This window comes from Lactuca virosa, chromosome 3 (assembly GCF_052849685.1).
Source record: "Lactuca virosa cultivar CGN04683 chromosome 3, Lactuca_virosa_CGN04683_v6, whole genome shotgun sequence".
Classification (NCBI taxonomy): Eukaryota; Viridiplantae; Streptophyta; class Magnoliopsida; order Asterales; family Asteraceae; genus Lactuca; species Lactuca virosa.
In genome coordinates this window covers 270,212,026-270,233,005 of record NC_136428.1, presented here as the reverse complement: position 1 = coordinate 270,233,005, position 20,980 = coordinate 270,212,026, and the positions used below count along the sequence as shown (strand labels likewise).

Below are 20,980 nucleotides of genomic sequence, written 5' to 3'. Positions count from 1 at the left end.
CCTCTGCAATTTATGTCAAATAATGTTATGTCAAATAAAACAAACATCGGGGTGACAACATTTCTTTCCCTCAGCAATTTATGTCGAACAAGACATCCTAACATAAAACGACCTATAAAGTGACAACATTGCTTCCCTCTGCAATTTATGTCAAACAAGACATCCTAACATAAAACAACCTATAAAGTGACAACATTGCTTCCCTATGCAATTTATGTCAAATAATGTTATGTCAAATAAAACAAACATCGGGGTGACAACATTTCTTTCCCTCAGCAATTTATGTCGAACAAGACATCCTAACATAAAACGACCTATAAAGTGACAACATTGCTTCCCTCTGCAATTTATGTCAAATAAGACATGAAGTCACATCGTCGCCATGTGCTAAGTTCATAGCTCTTATTCATCAACGGTATTTCCCACGGGAGTTCCCCCCCCTCGCAATTCATGTCAATGGGTTTTCGACAGTATTTCCCACGAGAGTCTCCCCCCGCAATACATGTTAATGGGTTTTCCCAGTCATACATGCCCTAAAGGCACCCATGAGGGGGATAGAGTACAGTGAATGAACACTCAAGTTCATTAACACCTACAGGTTGCGAGCCTGCTAGTGTTCCACAGACCGTCTAGAACAGTCCATGGTTGTCATCCATACTCTACTGAATGACGGGGGTCAACGTTTGGGTAAGGGCTTTTCTCATATTGCACCACTCACGCCAACGTTTGGTAAGGGCTTTTCTCATATTTCACCACTCACTCTCAACTCATGATCTATATCATTGATCATCTCATCTATCCAACTCACCTTTCATCACACACCCACTATTTAACTCATGATCTATATCACTAACTCATGAAGCTCGTCCGATCACTTCATAAAATAAACAAAGAGTCCAAAGCTCTTCAAAATAAAAGTATAGGGAAAATACTGATAAAGTACTCCCGTACGCTCCCGTAGCCCGACACGTAATAGTGTCAAAAAGAAGAACTAACGGATGAACACATAGTTCAAAAACACCTAATGAACATATAGTTCGAGAACACTTTATGAACATATAGTTCAAACATACGTACCGACTACAAGTCTGCTAACGTTCCACTTGACGATCTAAAATAGTCTGTGGCCGTTGTCTATACTCTACTAGATGACTAGATCATCTTAAACATCGATACCTCTCATCACTTTTATTTCATCACACATCATCTAATTCATCTACCCATGTTTTACCCAACATATTTGTAGATAAAAATACATATACAGTTTAAAACTTGTATAAAACATCTATTCAACAGTCACCTTAATTAAACAATTAATATAATTACACATAGCACGTATTTTAAAGAAAATACTTCATATATATGTGTAAGGTGAAAGTGACTATACACTCACATGATTTAACAATAACCGGGCATCACTTCGTTGCCTAAAACGATCGTTTCTAATAAAACCGGGAGTTTTATTGAGAAACCGGGCTCTGCGAGGGGTCGGGCTTCGAAACCGAAAAGATAAATTTTCCGGGCTTCTCGGGCACTTCGTGGCGTATTCCGGGGGTTATAATTGATACCGGGGCTTCGGCGGATGATAAAATGAAAGAAATATGGGTTTAGGGGCTAAAAGTAACAATTTTCCAAAATATACCCGGGAGGTCTTGCACCCTCCTATTTATAGGTGCGAGCCTCCTGATCCTACGGCTGAGAAGGCTCCAGGTGGCGTAGATCCGAGGGCTTGCAGCACCTGCTCGCACGTGGGCTCGCACGTGGCTGCGCATGCGAAGGGTCTGCTGGAGGCTTCTGATTGGACCACTTCAGACAGCTCTACGGTTCGGACATGCTGCTGATGACACACCGAGATCGGACACGGGACAGCCTCCTATTGGACCGAACCTCGGACTCGAGAAGGACATGACACGCCTCGCCAGGTGGCTTTGATGACTCATCAGATTTCGGACACGCGTCGGATGCGAAGCGAGGACACGTGGCCGAAGTCCACGTGTGCGAAATTCCTCGGTTTTGGGGATTTTTCTCGATTTTCGCACCAAAACTTCTAAAATCCATAACTTTCGCATACGAGCTCCGTTTTTGACGTTCTTTATATGCACGCGTAGGTAAAATTACGCTCTACAACTTTCGTTTAGACTTCGTTGGCTAATTTTGATTTTAATTTTTATATTATTATTTTTAACAGACCGGGACAGGAAATCCGTTAAAAATTCATAACTTCTTCATCCGATGTCCGTTTTCATCAGACTTTTACCGTTGTGCTACTATTTACAAGACCTTCGATTCTCGTTTAGGTTGTGTCGGCTAAAAATCACTCGATCTAAAATTCGAGTTTTTAGTTGTCTACTGCTAAGCCGAAACTTCGAAAAATCATAACTTCCTCATACGAAGTCAGATTTGGGCGTTCTTTTTATACCTACTATCGGTTTAACGAACACTACGAGTTTCGTTTAGATTACTAAGGCTAAAAAGTAGTTTATCAAAAACTCACTTTTTACGACATTCGGCACCGTGCCGGTTTTGTCGTGAAACTTCGACATGTCATAACTTCTTCGTTATAACTCGGATTTCGGCATTCTTTATATATCCGTAATCCTTGTCACGACCACTACAACTTTCTTATTAAATATCGGCTTTATTTAATATTAAATTTTGACGCTCATTTTTATTCTTAATTAATTAAACCCTAATAATTAAGCATAAAACACATAATTGACATAATATTCACATAATTCGTTTTCATTTCTTCTAAATGAGTTACAAAGGTTAACCTAGACTATCATGTCAACATTAATGCCTAGCCTAGAAACACGGGCATTACAGATTGTCCTTATGGCTAACCCCATTACTTTTGGTGCATTAAATTCGATCATGTGAAAGGTATGCGAGGGAAAAATCGTCTTTTACATAGTACGTTGGCCATTCATGAAGTTTTTGGTATTGGTGTATCAAATATAGCAACAATTTCCCTAAAATCTCGGAAAACCCGCTGCATCTTTCTTTACAAAAACAAGGTCGCCACTCCCTCCCTCTCGCCGCCATCCAATTCTAGTATGAAGTTGCCATTGTTGCTATGATGGATCAGAAAATGGTGTAAACATGTGTGAAAGGAACAAATGAGGGGGCAAATTTACTGTTGAAAGGATAACGATACTTATGATCCATTAATGAGTTCTTCTTTGAAGTGAAGATACTCAAGAACATAATTCTTCAACTACCAGTGCATTCATATTTACTCTTACATATTCCTAAACACCAGGTCTATACGGATCGCAGTCGTAACCCATGGAGGCAACACTATTGCTTCCTATCAATTAAACAAAAACAGAGGAACAATCGAATGAATGATGATTGTCTATTTTGTGTGTTTATTCGATCATATACCTATGTGGAATTGAGAACTTCATGAAAAGCACCATCATGAAGGTTGGTATCCTCCTTGCAAAATACATCAAATGCATCCATGCGTTGGTGAGGTTTCAATATTCCTTTTCAATGACTCTCGATCCTTGAGAATATCATATTAGAAACACACACTGGTAAATTTCTCTTTATCACGTCTCTCATATAACATATGACATCTATGTATGGTATTAGATGCATAAATCAGTAACATACTTTTGTTTGTCTTCTAAAAAATTCTCAAAAACTGAAGAATAGTAGTTGTAATTCTGTCTAGCCCACGAACTCTTGTTGCCTCCTTCATTCTGCTCCTGCTTATGTTCTCCCTTGATAACAAACATACCATCCTCGACATACACCTTAGGTCTTGCTTGGAGAGTCCCGTAACGTCAAATCTCATATTGATTTCATTTTTAACATCCATTATGTCCAACATTTTCCTATAGAACTTGGATTTTCTTTATTGAAATTCCAAAAACAAAGACCATGAATCAACAGATACCGAGTAGTGAACAATAAATCAAGCAATTTTTTTTTTTAAATTCTCTTTCCCCCATACCTTCCTTTCAAGTGACACAACACAGTTGCACCGTGCTCCTTACCATCAAATCTTTGTTCAAATAGATCAGAAATGATAGCGCGTGAAGTGGATAAGCTACAGTGGTGTGGTACTTGTGATTAGAGATTCGAGGATGAGAGATGGTGTTATGGAAATCAGATCGGAGACAGAGTTCTTCGTTCTTCACATGATCAAATTTAACATGTTAAAAGTGATGAAGTTAACCATAAAAAGAGTCCATTAAAAATTTTCAAATCAAAGAAATCATCCTTAAAGACAAAAAAAAAAAAAAAAAAAAACAAACTCAGATTTTTTTAAAAACCAAATGAACCATTTTTTAAAATTCTTTTCTTTATTTAACTAAACTAACCAAATTTCTTGTTAGTTGACTTCATTGAATGGTTTACAAAAGATTCCTAAAACTTTCAAGAATTCAAGGGCAAAACAAGTGGCGGCAAATAATCGCCCATGGTTACGGCTGTGGACGAGACACACCAGTCATGAAAGACGACCCACGGGAGCCAGACAATCATCAATTAATCAGACGATTAACCTTCAACGTAACCTAATTTTCCCAAAAACTGATTGATCAATTTGTGTACAATCTTTTTGATGGCAGTTGCTTCCCTTCCGTCGTTCAATTTGACTCTTAAATCTTCACCACTTTCTTTTGGATTTGATATCGGCAGGAGCAAGCATATCGTTGGTTCATCGTATGCTAAGTTTGCATCACTGAAAAAGAATCGAGATGGAGGACTTCAGATTTCTGTTTGTAAAGCAGCTTCTTCTTCCTCCCCTTTATTCTTTCGTGATCTTGACGCCGATGACTTTCGACATCCTCTTGACAAGCAGGTACTTCGATCGTCAGTTTATAATTATCTTCTGTTGTGTATAAATTATTAGGATTATTGTTTATCTTGTTGTTTCCCCCCAATACTCAGCGTTCCAATTAGTGGAAGATATCATAGTATTCATACACTACATCCATGAAGCATGTCGTATCCTTCATCTTCACAAATTTAGTGAACTCTAACTCTAATTGTACATGGAGCGCATTTGTAAAAACCTTTTCATTTGTTCTTTCAGAATACGCTGCTTTTGAGGGCGATTCCGGGTCTGAACGAGATTGGGAAGGCTTTATTAGGTAAGAGTACGCAATATATGAGTTTTCCATATTGATTACGCTTTAACGCTTTTCACTACTTATTTGTTTGATCTGCCATGAAATTCACATCTTCCATACTTACACAAAATTATGAACGAATTGCTCACACTTACAATTTCTTATGCAAATTTGTGGTGTATCTAAGACTTTCACAAACTTGTAACTTCTCCTCACATTACTCACAACAAATTGAGTTCAACTGAGCAAAGTAATGGCTTCAAAGCACATGAAACATGTATCTTTCTTCTAAAGATTGAATTCAATGTGTGATATGCTCTTACTTTTTCGTTTGCTTTTGTTTTAGGGATCTTTTAGTTCTTCATTGTTATCTTTTTTAATCTCAAATATCACATTGAATTACAGGAAGCATAGCAGAACAAGTCATGGTTCTTGAAAATATAGGGACCTCTGTTCTTGTATCCGAAAATCAGGTGAACTTTACATATCTGTATCCACATCAGCAAAATACTACAGAAGAAATCAGAAAAAAAATGTAATTATTAACATGTCAAAAATTGGTTTAATTTTTTTTTTTTTTAGCTTTCAGAACTTCATCAGTTAATGATACAAGCAGCAGAAGCACTGAAGATTGAAGCTCCTGATTTATATGTAAGGCAAAGTCCAGTTCCTAATGCATATACTTTAGCCATTAATGGTAAAAAGCCATTTGTTGTTGTTCATACAAGCCTTATAGAGCTTCTTTCAAGAAAGGAGTTGCAGGTAAAAAAAATTTATTCTCTTTTTATACTTTTCTCCAAAAAGTTTATTTTTTATATATATGTTAATGATATTTAAGAAAGTATGTTAACATTAATAAACAGGCTGTTTTGGCTCATGAGCTTGGACACTTAAAATGTGATCATGGTGTTTGGTTAACAGTTGCTAATATTCTTACCCTTGGAGCCTACACAATACCTGGTATGTATCTATTAATATTTTTTATAACCTTTTAATGTAAATATCATGAAATCTTGAATTTTCTTCAATTATGTGTTATCTTAAATGTGGAATTTTACTAATTCAGGCATGAAATTGAGTTTTTTTTTTTTTTTTTTTTTTTTTTTTTTTTTTTTTTATCTAAAACTTGTCAGAAATGACAAATATTATATTTTCCTCTCATTGTATACTATAACATATTTAGTGTGCTTTGTTAATTTCATTCCTTAGGCATGGGATTTAAAAAAAAAATGTAAATTGTAATATAACCCATATTTTGTTTACAATGTTTTTGAATGACTAATCTTTTTAAGAATTTCATACTTTAATTAAATTATAATTTTATCTTTTAGAAACCAACCAGAAAATGAAAATGTTAGATTAATGTCCTTGCATATAGCTAATTATTTGCAAATTTGGTCCACAAAAGTTTTATTTTGCAATTTTGGTCCTTTTTTGAGGTTCCAGTAATGTTTTTGGTCCCTGTTCCATGTATAATGATCATTTTGGTCCCTGTGTATAGCTGAATTTTGCAATTTTAGTCCCAAAAATAATCATTTTAATTGGAACACAGACTAAAAACGTTACAGGAACCTCAAAGAAGGACAATATTTCAAGAACACTTTTTTCGAATCAAAATTGAAAAAATCGGGACCAAAAATGTAATCTACTCTTTTTATTATAAACTTAATTGGTGTTTATTGAGTTTTTTTCTATATCAATGTTTTTAGTTTCCTATAGTAATAGATTATATAGTTATAAATTTACAATTACATAATAAGTAAATTACAATAATGGTCCCTGTGCTCTTTGATTTATACTCCACTATATTCAATCCAAAATTGAAACCTTTCTCAAGTTTCAAGGGACCAAAATCGAAATAAACTTTTAAACAAAAGAACCAAAGTTGAAAAAACTTATAGTTTTGGACTAAAATTTAAAATAACTAAATTATGTTTTAGGGATTGGTGGAATAATAGCGGAGAGATTAGAAGAGCAGTTATTTCGTTGGCTTCGGGCAGCAGAGCTTACGTGTGATCGGGCAGCTCTTCTTGTTGTTCAAGACCCTAAGGTATACACAATGTGCAACTTTTACCCCTCTAATTATTATTTTTTTTTTATCTTTTATAATCGTTGTTTCGTGGGTCCCACAAGAGGTGGTCATTTCTGTTCTAATGAAACTTGCGGGAGGATGCCCGTCATTGGCTGATCAACTCAATGTGGATGCTTTTCTTGAGCAAGCCCGATCTTATGATAAAGCATCTGCAAGTCCCGTTGGATGGTATATAAGGTAATTTTTAAAACATTTTAAAAGACAATTATGCCCTTGTTTATGTTTTTTGGTATGGAATCATAAAGGAATGGAATGAGTGATTACTTTCCGGTGTCATGTTTGGTTGGCTAAAAGAAATGGGATGAGTTACTCATTGTTTGTTGTGTATAATTAGAATTTGTTGTGTATAATTAGAAATTAAATGGAATTAATTTGATAAATAAAGAAAAATGTTATTTTGTAGAATTTTTTTAGGGTTAATTTCATAAAAGATTTTTATATTTTGTGTTTTTTTTCTGGATTAAACCTCAACTTTATTTTTTTCATGAAAAAGATCTTGTATTTTATTATTTTTTCCGATGTGGACCTTTTAATCATTTTTCTCTAAAAATAAGTTGTAAAATGTGAGGGTTTTTTCAGGAAAAACTAAAAAAGTTGAGGATTTATTTGGAAACATTTAAAAGGGTGAGGGTTTTTTCTTTCGGAAAAAATATATGGTATTTTTTATGAAAAAAATAAAGATGAGGTTTAATTTGGAAAAAACACATAACATAAGGTTTTTTGAGATTAATTTTTTTATAAAAAAAATCAAATAATAAAGATATTTCTAAATTAATTACATGCAAACATATATAAGAGAATTTGAAATATATAGTCTGCGACTGTCGTATAAAAATGCAATCTTCCTACCTATTTTAAATAATGACAAGTGTCATTTAATTTAATTTAAATTTTATTGAGATGTTAAATTTGTACGCATGTCATCATCTTAAATAGGTAGGAAGAAAAGTAGGAACATACGGTAGGAAGATATTTAATTTCTCATTTGGAATATATGTTACTTCATTTTTTTTAAGAAATAAAATAAATAACATGAAATTGAAAACAAGATTACATTAAAAAAGTAGTTATTTTGGGAATATGACAAAAATCAATTTACTTTAGGTTTTGAAATATTCTAAAAACAATTATCATTGAATATGATAATAAATAGCGAATGAGTCAATATTGTCCAGATAATAAATTGTTGTTTGAATAAATAACGTTTAAAAAGTATTTAAAAGATGTGACAAAATATAAATGAGGGGCTAGCACTTAATGGGAAAAATATAATCTCTCTTAACTTTTTTTTTTTTCTGTTTGTTATTAAATAAAATAGAAACACTTATATATGGTTAACTGAATTAACACCGTATATCAGGTAATTTTTGACTTGTTTACCTGAAATGGGCCCACCCACTTGAGTTCCATTTTACCTCTTAAATGGGACCACATAAAGTAAATGAGACTGATTCGACTTGTATTAAAAAATTACTGATTTTGATCTGTTATCCAACCTGTCTGTTTTACTAGAGTAAATTACAGGAATGGTCCCTATGATTTGGGGTAATTTGAATGTTTGGTCCCTAACTTATTTTTTAATTCGGAACGTCCCTACTGTTTTTTTTTTTTGTGCGCTTGGTCTTGTCTTACCTAAAGAGATTATTTTGCCCTTGATTTTTTAATTTATTTAAAAAAATACACCCAACCCCACTTTACCTTACCTTACATTTCCCATCTTATTTAAATAAATTAAAAAATCAAGAGCATAATAGTCTTTTTTTAAGTAAGACATGGATCAAGCGCAACAAAAACAAATGGTATGGACCTTCCGAGTTAAAAAAATAAGTTAGGGGCCAAACGTACAAATTACCTCAAACCATAGGGACCATTTGTGTAATTTACTCATGAAATACTATCTTATCATATAATCATAAATCACAATGATCTCTTTTCTTTATCTCTAGAAATGCACAAACGAGACAACTTTCGCATCCCCTTCCTGTACTAAGAGCTCGTGAGATTGACGAGTGGTCAAGAAGTCAAGATTATAAATCTCTCATGAAACGTGCAATTACGAAAAACTCTTTGCAAGAAGTTTAACAAGTCATGGAAATATCGAATACAATTTAAAGTACATATGAGGTGATTTACACTTGCTTTTAAAACCTCAAAAAATTTGAAAATCGGTTTATGAATATGTACAACTACCCTGGTCTTGATTGGTTAAGAATTTAGCTGCTAAAAATTTAGCGACCAATCGTTACCACTTTATGAAGTTTTACTTACTCCGATTATATAGAAATGTACAAAAAGTTTTACACACTCGATTATACAAAAATGTACAAATTCAGATATCGTGTTACAACACTTTAGCTTGTGGTATGATGTAATTCAAATTTCTATGTTTATTATGTTAGGTATTTTTTGGATCAATTAATAAAGGTATATGAATTATGTTATTATTAAATTGAAAATTCAACATGGAATTACAAAGTGTAGTAAACGATGTTATGTTTAATAGACTAAATGAAAAGCTAATTGGTAGTTGATAAAATAAGGTTTAGTAAAAAAAAACGGACTAGCTGATAAACTAGTTAAAAATATAAAATGTGATAAAATGATATGTTGCAAAATGAGTTTTTTTATAATTAATAAAAATGTATTTTGGCCGATTTAAAAAAAAAGATCAAACAAGTTTGTTGAAATGCTACTATGAGTAGTTTAAAAATCTATTTTATTTAGAGTAAATTACTGATATAGTCCCTGTGGTTTGCTTGAAATTACATGTCTAATCCCTAACTTTTATTTTGCACTCGGACCATCCCTATAGTATGGTTTTGTTGTGGTCTTGGTCCCTATTAGATGTAAAAAGACTATCATGTCCTTGTCAATTATTTTTTAATTTGTGAATTACCAATTAACTACTTTGGGTCCCACATAAAAGTAGAGAAATGTTATTAAATTAACAAGGGCTACTTCTCCCATCCCACGACATGCTTTTCCCTCTGCCCTTCGTCTTCTCCGGCTATTCTACCGGTGCTCTTGTCGGATTCTGTAGATGAACAGCTCAAATCCTAATCTAAAATTCATTAGACAAAATTGCAAAAATGGTCCCTATGGTATGCATTTTTTGGGGGTTTTGGTCCAAACCACGAGTTTTTTGGTTTTGTGGTCCTTTTGGACTGGTTTGTTTGTGAGAATGGTCCCTGTACTTAACACCCGTTAAAAAGAATCCGTTAACCCCCTCATGTGCCTTGCACGTGAGGGTATTTCTGTCTTTTTACTTATAGGGACCATTTTTGCATACGAATGTCAACGCTTCCTTCTACCTTTTATCCCTCATTTACAATCCCAAACACCCGTCAACTCTCCATCTCCCTCCTTCTTCATTCTGCTCCATAAACCTGCAAAAAAACATCCTTCGTTATCCAAAGAACCTAATCGAAGCAAAAGGAGACAAGGTCATACGTTAAAGTCGAAATGGTGTACGTAATGTGGCAGATCAGACCAAAAAATGAAGTTGTCGACGTATCATCCTTATATGGTAAGTTGCTCTGTTATCTTAAACATTCCTATTTTTCATTTTACCCTTGATTTATACTAAAATCCGCCAAATTTTGACTTTGTTATCATGTACAATTTTGACTTGTAGCGGGTTCACCCACATGGTTTAGTATTAAGCTTCATCATGGTGGGAAGTTTACTAAGTTACCTGAAATAAAGTATATTAGGAGGTGAAGTGCGTTATGTTGATTATGTGGACATATATGAGTTTTCTGTACATGAACTTGATGCCATAATGCTTGACCTAGGTTACCCAGACCCACGGATGATTGAATTGACTGATGAATCCCCAGTGATATACTACCATTTCAGGATACCCAATGGTGACTTTCAATTTGGTCTTAGAGCTTTAGGGAATGATCAGGATGTTATCAATCTTTCTAAATTTATTCGAAATAACAAGTTGATTGAGGTGTACACAGAACATGGGAAGACAAATCTACTCACTTACTTCATGTCTCCCAATGCAAAGGGTAAAGTTGTCATTGAGGAATTACCAGAAAAATGATGATCAAGGGGCTGAATATGAGGCTGAAGTTGTAGAATCTCCATTGAGAAATATGAACCATGTCAATGATGAGCCAATTGGTGAGTACATGTCTTTGATTCTTTTTGGGAGTAAAAGTGATGCATTCTCACCAGAGTATAGAAGGGGTAGAGTTGGGAATTCAAAAAGAGGGGAAGGTTCTTGTAGCAAGAGGCTTAATTTAGAGGATATTGATGATTTAAAAGAGAAGGAAAACACTAATGAGGGTGTTAAGGAGGTTCAGGAGGCTGCAGCTGTTGTTGAAGGATGCTACAAGCCATTTACTTCAAATATTGCTAATGTAGGGGATGAGATGATTGGGGTTCAGGATAATGACCATATTGAAGGATGCTACAACACCCCACCTGTTAATGATGATGAACAATATAATGAGCTTTTTGATAACCTTATGGAAAATTTACTTGGAAGTGATGAGGATGTTGAAGAGTATGAAGGGGATGATGAATCTGAAGAGAGTGATGAAGAGTATGAAAAGGATGAAAGTGATGATCAGGATGGGAAAAACTCAGAAAATGAAGATAAATGGGATGACATAATGGATGAGGAGAACAATATAGAAGATGTTGATGTGGACATGGCAGACTTCTGTCTAAATGTTGAAAGTGATGTTGAAGGAGCATGTATTAATGATGGTCATGAACCTGAAGATATGGAAGTGATCAACAATAAGGAGTTCGAATCATTGGATGAAGGATCAGACCAAGACAGAGAAAGAAGAGCTCTTATAAAAAATTTGGGAAAAGAAAAAAGGTGCAGCCTTGAGTCAGTACATATACAGTCATTCTCAGTGGGACAAAAGTTTAAAAGTAAAAAAGAATAAAGGAGTTAATTGATGTGCATGCACTAGAAACAAGAAGGAATCTATTCTTTAAAAAAATGACAATCAAAGGCTTAGGGCACAGTGCAGAGGAGTTGTACCTGTCATCAATAAAGGTCAAGTGGGGACTCAACCTACCACTTCAAAAAGCAAGGGCAAAGAAGTAAAGACACAAAAAGAAACATGTGGTTGGTATATACATGCATCTAGGTCAAACCCCGAATCTGACTGGTTGATAAGGACCTTAAACCAAACTCATACATGCTTACAAACAAGAAAACTAAGAGCTTGTACTGCTTCTTTAATCTGCAAGAAAATCATAGATCAAGTTGAGGCAGATCCGAAGATTCCTTTGAGAGCCATACAAGATCACTTTCAAAAGACCTACCAGGTGGGTATTTCGATGGATAAGGTGTTTAGGGCAAAAGATATGGCAAGAAAGCATGTAATTGGGGACTACACAAAACAGTTTGAATTGTTGAGGGACTATGCTCTTGAACTTCAAGCTACAAACCCAGACACACCAGTCAAAATAGATGTGTGTCCTAATGGCAACCCTGCATCCCCAACAAGGCAGTTTAGAAGGATTTATGTATGCTTGGGTCCACTGAAAAAAGGTTTCAAGGCATGTCTTAGAGACTTAGTAGGTTTGGATGGTTCCTTCATGAAAGGCCCATTCCCTGGTCAGGTTCTTACAACAGTTGGTCTAGATTCCAACAATGGAATTTATCCCTTGGCCTATGCAATTGTTGAGTCTGAAAACACAACTAGCTGGAAGTGGTTTTTAGAAAACCTTGGGGATGACTTGGAGCTTGGGAGCAACTCAAACTATACTTTCATAAGTGACAGGCAAAAGGTAAATTGCAGTTCATCAATTGATCATTTAGATTGTGTTTTTTTACCAAGAAATTAGTTCTATTTATTGTCTGTTGAGTCATGTAGGGATTACAAATTGCAGTTGATCAATTGTTTCCCAATGCTGAGCATAAATATTGTATTAGACATATTCATGACAATATGAGAAAGAAGTGGGGGAAAACAGAGTACATGGACCATTTATGGAGGTCTGCATCAGCAACCACCATTCCTGAGTTTGAGCATTTGAGGAAAGAGTTTAGTGAGTATGATAAGGAGGCATGTCAATGGTTGAAGTAGATTCCTCCTGTACATTGAGCAAGGAGTCATTTCTCAGGTAATTGTATATGTTTGCATATGGTAATGATTATGTGTTTCAGTTATTTATCAACATTAATTGTATGTTATTGTAATGTGCAGGAAGAGCTTTTTCTGATGTGTTGATTTCAAACATGTGTGAAGTGTTTAATGGGAAGATAGAGAAAGGCAGGGACAAACCTGTAATTTCATGTTTAGAGTTCATTAGGGAGTATCTAATGAAGAGGATATGCAATGTCATGAAGGCAATGAAGAAGGATAAAGGTCCACTAACACCTACAGCAACAAACATCCTAGATGCAAAGAAAAAAGGTGCTTCACAATATATTGCTAGGTGGAATGGGGCAAACAAGTATCAAGTCACTGGAGTATTGCAAGATCAACATGTGGTGGATGTTAGGAACCAAACCTTCACTTGTAGAAAGTGGGAATTAGTGGGAATACCTTGCAGGCATGCAATTGCAACTCTGAATGAAATGATCGAAGACCCTGAGGCTGAGCTTGACATTTACAAGTAGGTACATAAGGTGTATTGGCTAGAGACATGGCAAAAAGCTTATTCATTTAAGGTGGAACCAATTAAAGGGAGACCCATGTGGCCTAAAAGTAATTGTCCAACAAAGCTAACCCCTCCTCCACATCACACTCAGGTGGGAAGGCCTAAGAAAAAAAGAAGACAAAGTGAGGGTGAAAGGTTAAGCAAAAGGCAGAAGGCAAGTCAAGGTGATGGAGTCAATGAGATGCAAGGAGAAGATTCCCAAGGGCCAACAAATGATGGAGTGAAGAAGCTATCAAGGAAACATATCAGTGTTACTTGTAGCAAATGCAAGAATAAGGGACACAACTCTAGGACTTGTAAAGGGCAAGGTGGGAATCAATCCAAGAAGTGATTTTGGTTGTTTGTTGTGGTGCAATGACTATTTAGTTGGTTGTTTTAAAAAACTGTTTGTTTTTGAAAACTTTAGTTATGGTTTGATGATGTGGTTATGTATGGTGCACAGACACTTGTATGCTTAATTTGGTAATGGTTTTTGGTTCCACTCATGTGGTTAATGAAATGTGCATTTTGGTCAATTTATGACACGTATTTTGGTAATGTACTTTTGTTACATTTTGGTTCTATTTATGTGCTTATATTTGACAATTGATACACATTTTGAACACATTTTCACACTTGAATATCATTTATATTATTAACAACATTGGAATTCATTACAAACATGATGAAGTCAACTTACAACAAAATTATACAATTTTTACCCTGCATCACTTGTTCAACAAAACCCCCCACATTTGTCTAACCCTATCCCTTACATAGACCAAATACTAAAGATAACAATCACAAACATAAACCAGCTTGCACATAAATACATCTTCAGCTTGAAACCTTCATCCTTCAATGCATCACACCTTGCCTCCAACATGTTGTTCCTGCTCAAAAGTCCATTGCACTGTTCCTGTGACATGTTGATACTTCTTACCAGCCCATTACATCTTTCCTCCAACGTATTTATGTTTCTTAGAAGACCTGGTATGATGGTTTTACTCCTAGCACACATAAGCGGGTCAACCCACCCGATAAACCCACAAACATAATCCTTAGTAGGGCAAGCATAAAACCTCCTTACGGGATTCAGTGGTGTCCAAGACGTTTTCACCAAAGCGAGCTTTCCACAAAAACAAACCACCATTGTTCGATTGCAGGTCAGGAAGGAGAAATGGAAGAAAATAGCCGTTGGGGAAGAACAGTTAAGAACGTTGGGGAAGAAGATTCGTTGGGGAAGAAGTTGGGAATAGAAAATGATATATAAAGAAGGTTTTATTTTTCCGTATTCAAACATGGTCCCTATAAGTAAAAAGACAGAAATACCCTCACGTGCAAGGCATATGAGGGGGTTAACAGATTCTTTTTAACGGGTGTTAAGTACAAGGACCATTCTCACAAACAAACCAGTCCAAAAGGACCACACAACCAAAAAACTCGTGGTTTGGACCAAAACCCCAAAAAATTACATACCACAGGGACCATTTTTTGCAATTAAGTCAATTTATTAAAATCATATCCTAACCGAACTCAAAACCAATTCCTAAAATCTGAATTTGAAACTGAAAATCAAAACCTGGAACTACACTCAATATCCAACCTGAAATATGAAACTCAAAAATCAAACCCAAAATCGATTTGTCTGTTGATTGATGGGATTGAACTATTGTAATCTAAAGCTCCAAATTCCAACTACAATTAATACTACACTACAAACACAAAACAAGCACATACAAAAATTAAAGACCAATTATAATAAATGTAAACCCCTGAACCCAAAGAATCACATACAAAAACCGAAGAATAATTTCTTACACTTCCCACTCCTTCACCGTCGGCGCCTAACACCACACCCATCATTGGTTTCTGAAAATATGCAGTTTTATCAAATGAAACCCAAATCTACAGCTTGATGAACCAGAAAACCTGCAACTAGAAAACCCAAATTCCCTACCAAAATCGATTTTAGACATCTCTCTATTTTTGAAAAATCAAATCCCCTAATGAACAGATATGAAAATTAAACTTACCTCTGTTGCTTCTCCTCTTGTCATTAACAAAATTCGTCGAGCCTCCAACACCTGCGAAATTTACGACTTTAACCTTCGACAGAGATCTGATTGCTCCATAAAAATCAATGACTTCGAACGGATAAGAGATGATGAAAGGAAGAAAGCTTACAGGTCATCGGTGGGATAGGGGGTCTCGCCGGAAAGCCATAGTGGTTATCAGAGAAGAGAAGTGGAAGAGAAGTGTTTGGGGAGGAACCGACAAAGGAGAGGGATGGTGAGGATAAAGTCATAAAACGGGGAGTGTTGGGTTTTTTTTGTTTTAAATTAAAAATGATAAATAAAAGAAAAGAAAATAATAAAATTAATTAAAAAAAGAAATTAATAAGGGCATAATAGTCTTCTTAGATCGAACAGGGACCAAACGCTCAATAAAAACAAAGAATAGGGACCTTCCGAGTTAAAAAAACTAGTTAGGGACAAACATGTAATTTACCCCAAACCACAGGGACCATTCGTGTAATTTACTCATTTATTTATAAGTCAAACATTACAATATAAAAAATTCGAAAATTAAGCTAATTGTGGCATTTCAAACATGACCATAAAGGTGTTGATGAATTGATTTTTAAATAGCAGAGAAGATAAATAGTAAAGAAGATCGATAGAAATTTCAAATCAATGTTTATACAGTGGATTGGATTTCTGATTGACTTGACCCTTTTTAAATTTCAAAGATTTTCTACGTAAGTTATTTTTCCATCTATGTAATTATGTGATAAGAAATGTAATTTGAAAATACATACAAGATTCGTCCTTTTTTATATCTATTGATGTAGCGTTGTTACATTTTTTTTCTCTATATTTTTTAAGGAAACAAGAGGCCGCTATCCAGTCCTCTTATATAGAAGCAAGTCAAAATTTGACTTCTGACTTTTTTCTTTCTTCTTACAAAGTGTCGCCGGTAATTAGTGATCACAATACAATGAATGAGAATGCAAACGGACAACAAATTTCATCGTTAATCCTTTTGTATGATAAAATCAATTCTTTCGAAGACTACATCCGTAGATTTAGGAGATATAACATTGTTATGTATGATCCGTTGTACTTCATTACGAAGTTTCACCTCATTAGACGCGAGGAAACCAAACGTATCAAACGCAAATGATATGAGCATGTGTTGATTTCTCATGTACGATTTCTCATGTTTTGTGACTTTGCATGTAACAACTTTTAAAGCAGCCTCCTTCGCCTTGAAACCCCCAGCCCCCAAGCCCACGAGATGGGATACCCCTGTAAGGTCCACACATGTGTGTTTCCATCCAACCCATCTAAAAACCAAAACGCAGTCGGTCTAAGAGTTGACCTTCCATCTACTGGGTCAATTAAGAAATTCATAGGTGGCTCTTTCTCGACAGAAACCTTGGCACATTTAAATATGTCAAACAAAACACCTATAACCATACTGTATAGGTATTTGAACGTCAGGAGTTCTTTATAATGAACCGCATGCTCTTCAAAAAAATCCAAACATGCCTAAGGGTACACTGTACATATCTCGTCAACTTGAAATATTCGGACCATGAGTCGATATTTAAGGGTAGTACGATACTCCACATGAGACATATGTTGGCCAAGCCCTTCTATAGTGATAGATAGAAGAAAATCTTGATCATTGGTGATCGTAATGATTGGAAAACTGCTTTTTGTCGAACCGTCATGTCGAAATGCACTTCCATATCTTGGATAATTTTGCTAAAAAGGGCACTCGCCCGTTTATTTTGGGATTTAGGGGGGGGGGGGGCAGTGCCCTTAGTAGTGAAAATGCTAAAGTTAAAGCTTGTTACGAAGAGAAGCCAATGCACAAGTATAATCAGAATCCATACCACATATGTCGTTATCCCGTAAGATGTGGTCTTGTAATAACAAAAGAAGATAAGTTAGCCTCTACTACAGAGTACAAATCCAAACCACCAAACCTAATAGGTAAGGAAGCAATTCGCGACTGTAAGTCGCCAAAGAAAGGGCCACCACAAACCACAATGTCCTCAATCTCCCCATACAATCCTTTTTCAAAGAACGTCACCTCCTCCATGTGAATGGGTTGGCACGTCCTCATCCCAAAGATAAGTTTAGCAATACACATACAAGACCGAAGCAAAAGGAGCTCAATAAGGGGTTCAAACAATTGTGGAAAAAGGTGCATCAAATTCATAGCTTTTTAGGCTCTCTTTATTGCTAAGCTACTAATGTAACTAGTGTCTCTACTAACAGCTCCTCCAAGAAGTTTCACCACCAATGGCGCCCCCCGATGCCAACCAGGAACAACCCCTGATGAAGCTTCCTACCATCACACGAGGGCCAGAAGAGCTCAGTTTTCTTGATATTCAACTGAAGGCCCAATTCTAGACTAATCACCTTAATGATGTCCAACACTTTGGCCACCTCCTTCGAATCTCAATAAGTGTGCCATCATAAAGGTACCATGATTGGAGAAGATGCTTGAAATTGTCTCTAACATTATGCTAGAGCGAGTGCAGAACAAGAGCGAAGAGAAGTGGTTTTAAGGCGTCTCTTTACTGAACCCCAGTAGTGGACCAAATATGTGTGTCTCCTAGATACAACCTTCCTGCTTGACCATATAATAATTCTACCAACAAGTATATAGAAAGGCACCTCAATTTGACCTCATGAAGTAATGTGGATCTGTTCACAATGTTAAAGGCATTGGAGAAGTCATTGGTAAGAATGGAAAGAGACCCATCATTGTGGTGCTCACTCGACACTTTATTGACGATGTGTAATATGGCCTCAGCGCCACCCGACACCCTGACCTCGAACTGAAAATCATTGAGATACTTGGCCATTTTTTTAAAAACACCTTTCATTGCTAACTTGGAAACCAAACGTCTCCATATAGTGCCTATTACAATAGGTCGTATTCCATTGTCAGGATTTAAGAGCAACGTAAGAGAAGCATATGTAACAAATTCTGCCAAACTCGGCGGACATCTTCCCCTGACCATAGATTAACCACAAATATAATACCACGTAGGAGGTCTTTGACTATAGTTGAACCTTCTCTACAAAGAGCATCCAAAATTTGTTGAGCTCTCAACCCGTCTCTCCCACATGAGGTTCCTTTAGGGAAACATTTAATGCCCCCAAGGACATTTTCAAGATCCACTACGAGAGGAGGTTTTGGAAATATGTTGTTCGACATGGATGGTAGTAGCTTGTATGAATGCTTATCCTCCAACACCTTCATGGTATCACCCCTATATGGAGCAACCCCCGAGGAACACAATACTTTCATTGCTGCTGTAAAATGCCCATATGCAACCTTATGGAGACATTTCCTGAAATTAGTGTTGCCCAATGTTCTTTCCTCCTAAATGTAATCTTCTTTTTTGACTTGCTGCTCCAACCTTGCATTGTAAAAAGTTTTTAATAAGCTTGGCTATGCCATCTTCTATACCCCAAGTAGCTAATTCACTTAGGATATTACGATGTTTCAAGGACTTCTTGTTCCCAGACCTACCTTCTTGCCTATTCTTGGGCCTGGACAACTAAAGAATGCACCTAGGAAGAATTAACAATGCTACCCACGCTTCAATGCACCCATGATAAGCAACCACCTTGAAAAAGGTTACTTTCAAAGCCTGAGAGAAAGGCATACGAAAGTTATGAGGGATGCTTTTGACTGTGGTGGCAGGTAGTTTAAAAACACAATCAAGGAGCTGACATCCAACACCAACCCCTTATTGAGGTCGTCCACTGGCTCATTGGGTGACGGCTTTTTAATACCGACAATATGTCCGCACATGTCATCAGCCCTGTCATTAAAATTAACCAGACCATCAGAGTGGCGAGACGAGTGACTCATTGCATGTAAACTCATGCAATCCCCGCATATCCATTGACCAAACACCTTCAATATTGTTGCCACTGACAAAAAGAATCCATGGTTTGAAGAAATATCCTCTATCAACACAACTCTCCACTCATCTGTAAGGAGGTGCAAGCTCTTGGGATGAGATTCCATACGAGAAATCCCCTTACTTTCTACATCATCGTCTGGACAACAATGAAATCCCTGAAAATGACACGACCAAGTTCTGCTCGTAAGTATATGAGAAGACGCCATGAACACACAAACAAAGCTTATTTAAGCCTCATTGTTGGTAACCTTCTTATGGATGTACTTGAAAATGATCATACATTGAGCTTTGCGTTTGGTATATTTGTTTTAAACCTTCCCATGCTCATCAATTGATGATGCATAGTGGGGGAGTTGAACATTTTGAATATTTATTTATAGCTCAAAAAATTAAAATCGAGAACAATATGAATACATTAATAGGATAGATTTATGTGGTTTTATATTCTTGAATTCTAGTAAATAGTGCATTTTCAATTGTGAGTGGTTAAATAATTTTCATTGTTAATAAATTGCAATCATGACATATTACCTATTTTAAGGTATAATAAATGACATAGTATGTCACCAAGTGATTTTTTTTGTTAAAATTAACTTATAAAGAACATAAATCTTATTGTTTGTGCTTATTCATGTGAGTATTAACTGACTTAGGTTGATATATAGCCGGACAAAACACATATGGGGTGATAAGCATGTGATAATTTTGGGGTTCATGTGATTCATAAGTCAATTCAATGAGAGACTTGTTAATTGGCATAAGTTATTAGAAATGTGTAATCACTAAACAAGGATATATGTTACAAGTTAATGTTATTTTTAAATGGCTTAATATTAATGTTGCATCAATATCTTGTGATGATGTTGTGATTAATTGAATTTGTTTATTATAGTTTATGGATAGATGAACATAAAACTAATAAAATTATTGTCTTGTAAAAAACAACAATTTTGAATCTAGCATTATATATGCCCATATAAATCACATCCATATGATTAACAGGATTAACTTTAAGAAATTGAAAGAGAATGTTATGTTTAGCAACTCCTTACACCATAGAGTTTCTGTTGATTATAAGAAGGATCATGGAAAATGAGTCCTTAAATCACATAATTTTGATGGTCATTTAACATGTTCCATAAGCCTTTAGAGGTGCACCAAGAAATTTGTCTCTTACATCCAGAAAACTCCTTGCCGAAATTGAACAGCGTTTTGAAAAAA

General features: G+C 35.6%; 3 protein-coding genes across 3 annotated transcripts; all 3 read left to right on the top strand.

Moving 5' to 3' along the window:
* The first annotated feature begins 4,394 nt into the window (after positions 1-4,394).
* On the top strand, positions 4,395-9,572 carry LOC145167189 (Peptidase family M48 family protein). The gene is made up of 8 exons (XM_079086302.1): positions 4,395-4,816; positions 5,051-5,108; positions 5,493-5,560; positions 5,670-5,849; positions 5,951-6,047; positions 7,028-7,137; positions 7,223-7,356; positions 9,126-9,572. The coding sequence occupies exons 1-8, from the start codon at positions 4,577-4,579 to the stop codon at positions 9,259-9,261; spliced, it is 1,023 nt and encodes a 340-aa protein (XP_078942428.1). The 5' UTR covers positions 4,395-4,576; the 3' UTR covers positions 9,262-9,572.
* Positions 9,573-9,628: 56 nt separating this feature from the next.
* LOC145167190 (uncharacterized) lies at positions 9,629-14,284 on the top strand. The gene is made up of 4 exons (XM_079086304.1): positions 9,629-10,705; positions 10,814-12,945; positions 13,032-13,281; positions 13,365-14,284. Exon 2 carries the CDS (start codon positions 11,151-11,153, stop codon positions 12,090-12,092), a length of 942 nt encoding a protein of 313 aa, XP_078942430.1. The 5' UTR covers positions 9,629-10,705; positions 10,814-11,150; the 3' UTR covers positions 12,093-12,945; positions 13,032-13,281; positions 13,365-14,284.
* Positions 12,493-13,780, top strand: LOC145164595 (uncharacterized). The gene is made up of 3 exons (XM_079083305.1): positions 12,493-12,945; positions 13,032-13,206; positions 13,365-13,780. The coding sequence occupies exons 1-3, from the start codon at positions 12,493-12,495 to the stop codon at positions 13,778-13,780; spliced, it is 1,044 nt and encodes a 347-aa protein (XP_078939431.1).
* Positions 14,285-20,980: the final 6,696 nt, after the last annotated feature.

Coding starts and splice junctions, on each gene's coding strand:
- LOC145167189 (XM_079086302.1), top strand. CDS start 4,577: ATGGCAGTTGCTTCCCTTCCGTCGTTCAATTTGACTCTTAAATCTTCA. Junction 4,817..5,050: donor GACATCCTCTTGACAAGCAG/GTACTTCGATCG, acceptor TTGTTCTTTCAG/AATACGCTGCTTTTGAGGGC. Junction 7,357..9,125: donor CCCGTTGGATGGTATATAAG/GTAATTTTTAAA, acceptor CTTTATCTCTAG/AAATGCACAAACGAGACAAC.
- LOC145167190 (XM_079086304.1), top strand. CDS start 11,151: ATGGGAAGACAAATCTACTCACTTACTTCATGTCTCCCAATGCAAAGG.
- LOC145164595 (XM_079083305.1), top strand. CDS start 12,493: ATGGATAAGGTGTTTAGGGCAAAAGATATGGCAAGAAAGCATGTAATT. Junction 12,946..13,031: donor TCATAAGTGACAGGCAAAAG/GTAAATTGCAGT, acceptor TGAGTCATGTAG/GGATTACAAATTGCAGTTGA. Junction 13,207..13,364: donor GCATTTGAGGAAAGAGTTTA/GTGAGTATGATA, acceptor TGTAATGTGCAG/GAAGAGCTTTTTCTGATGTG.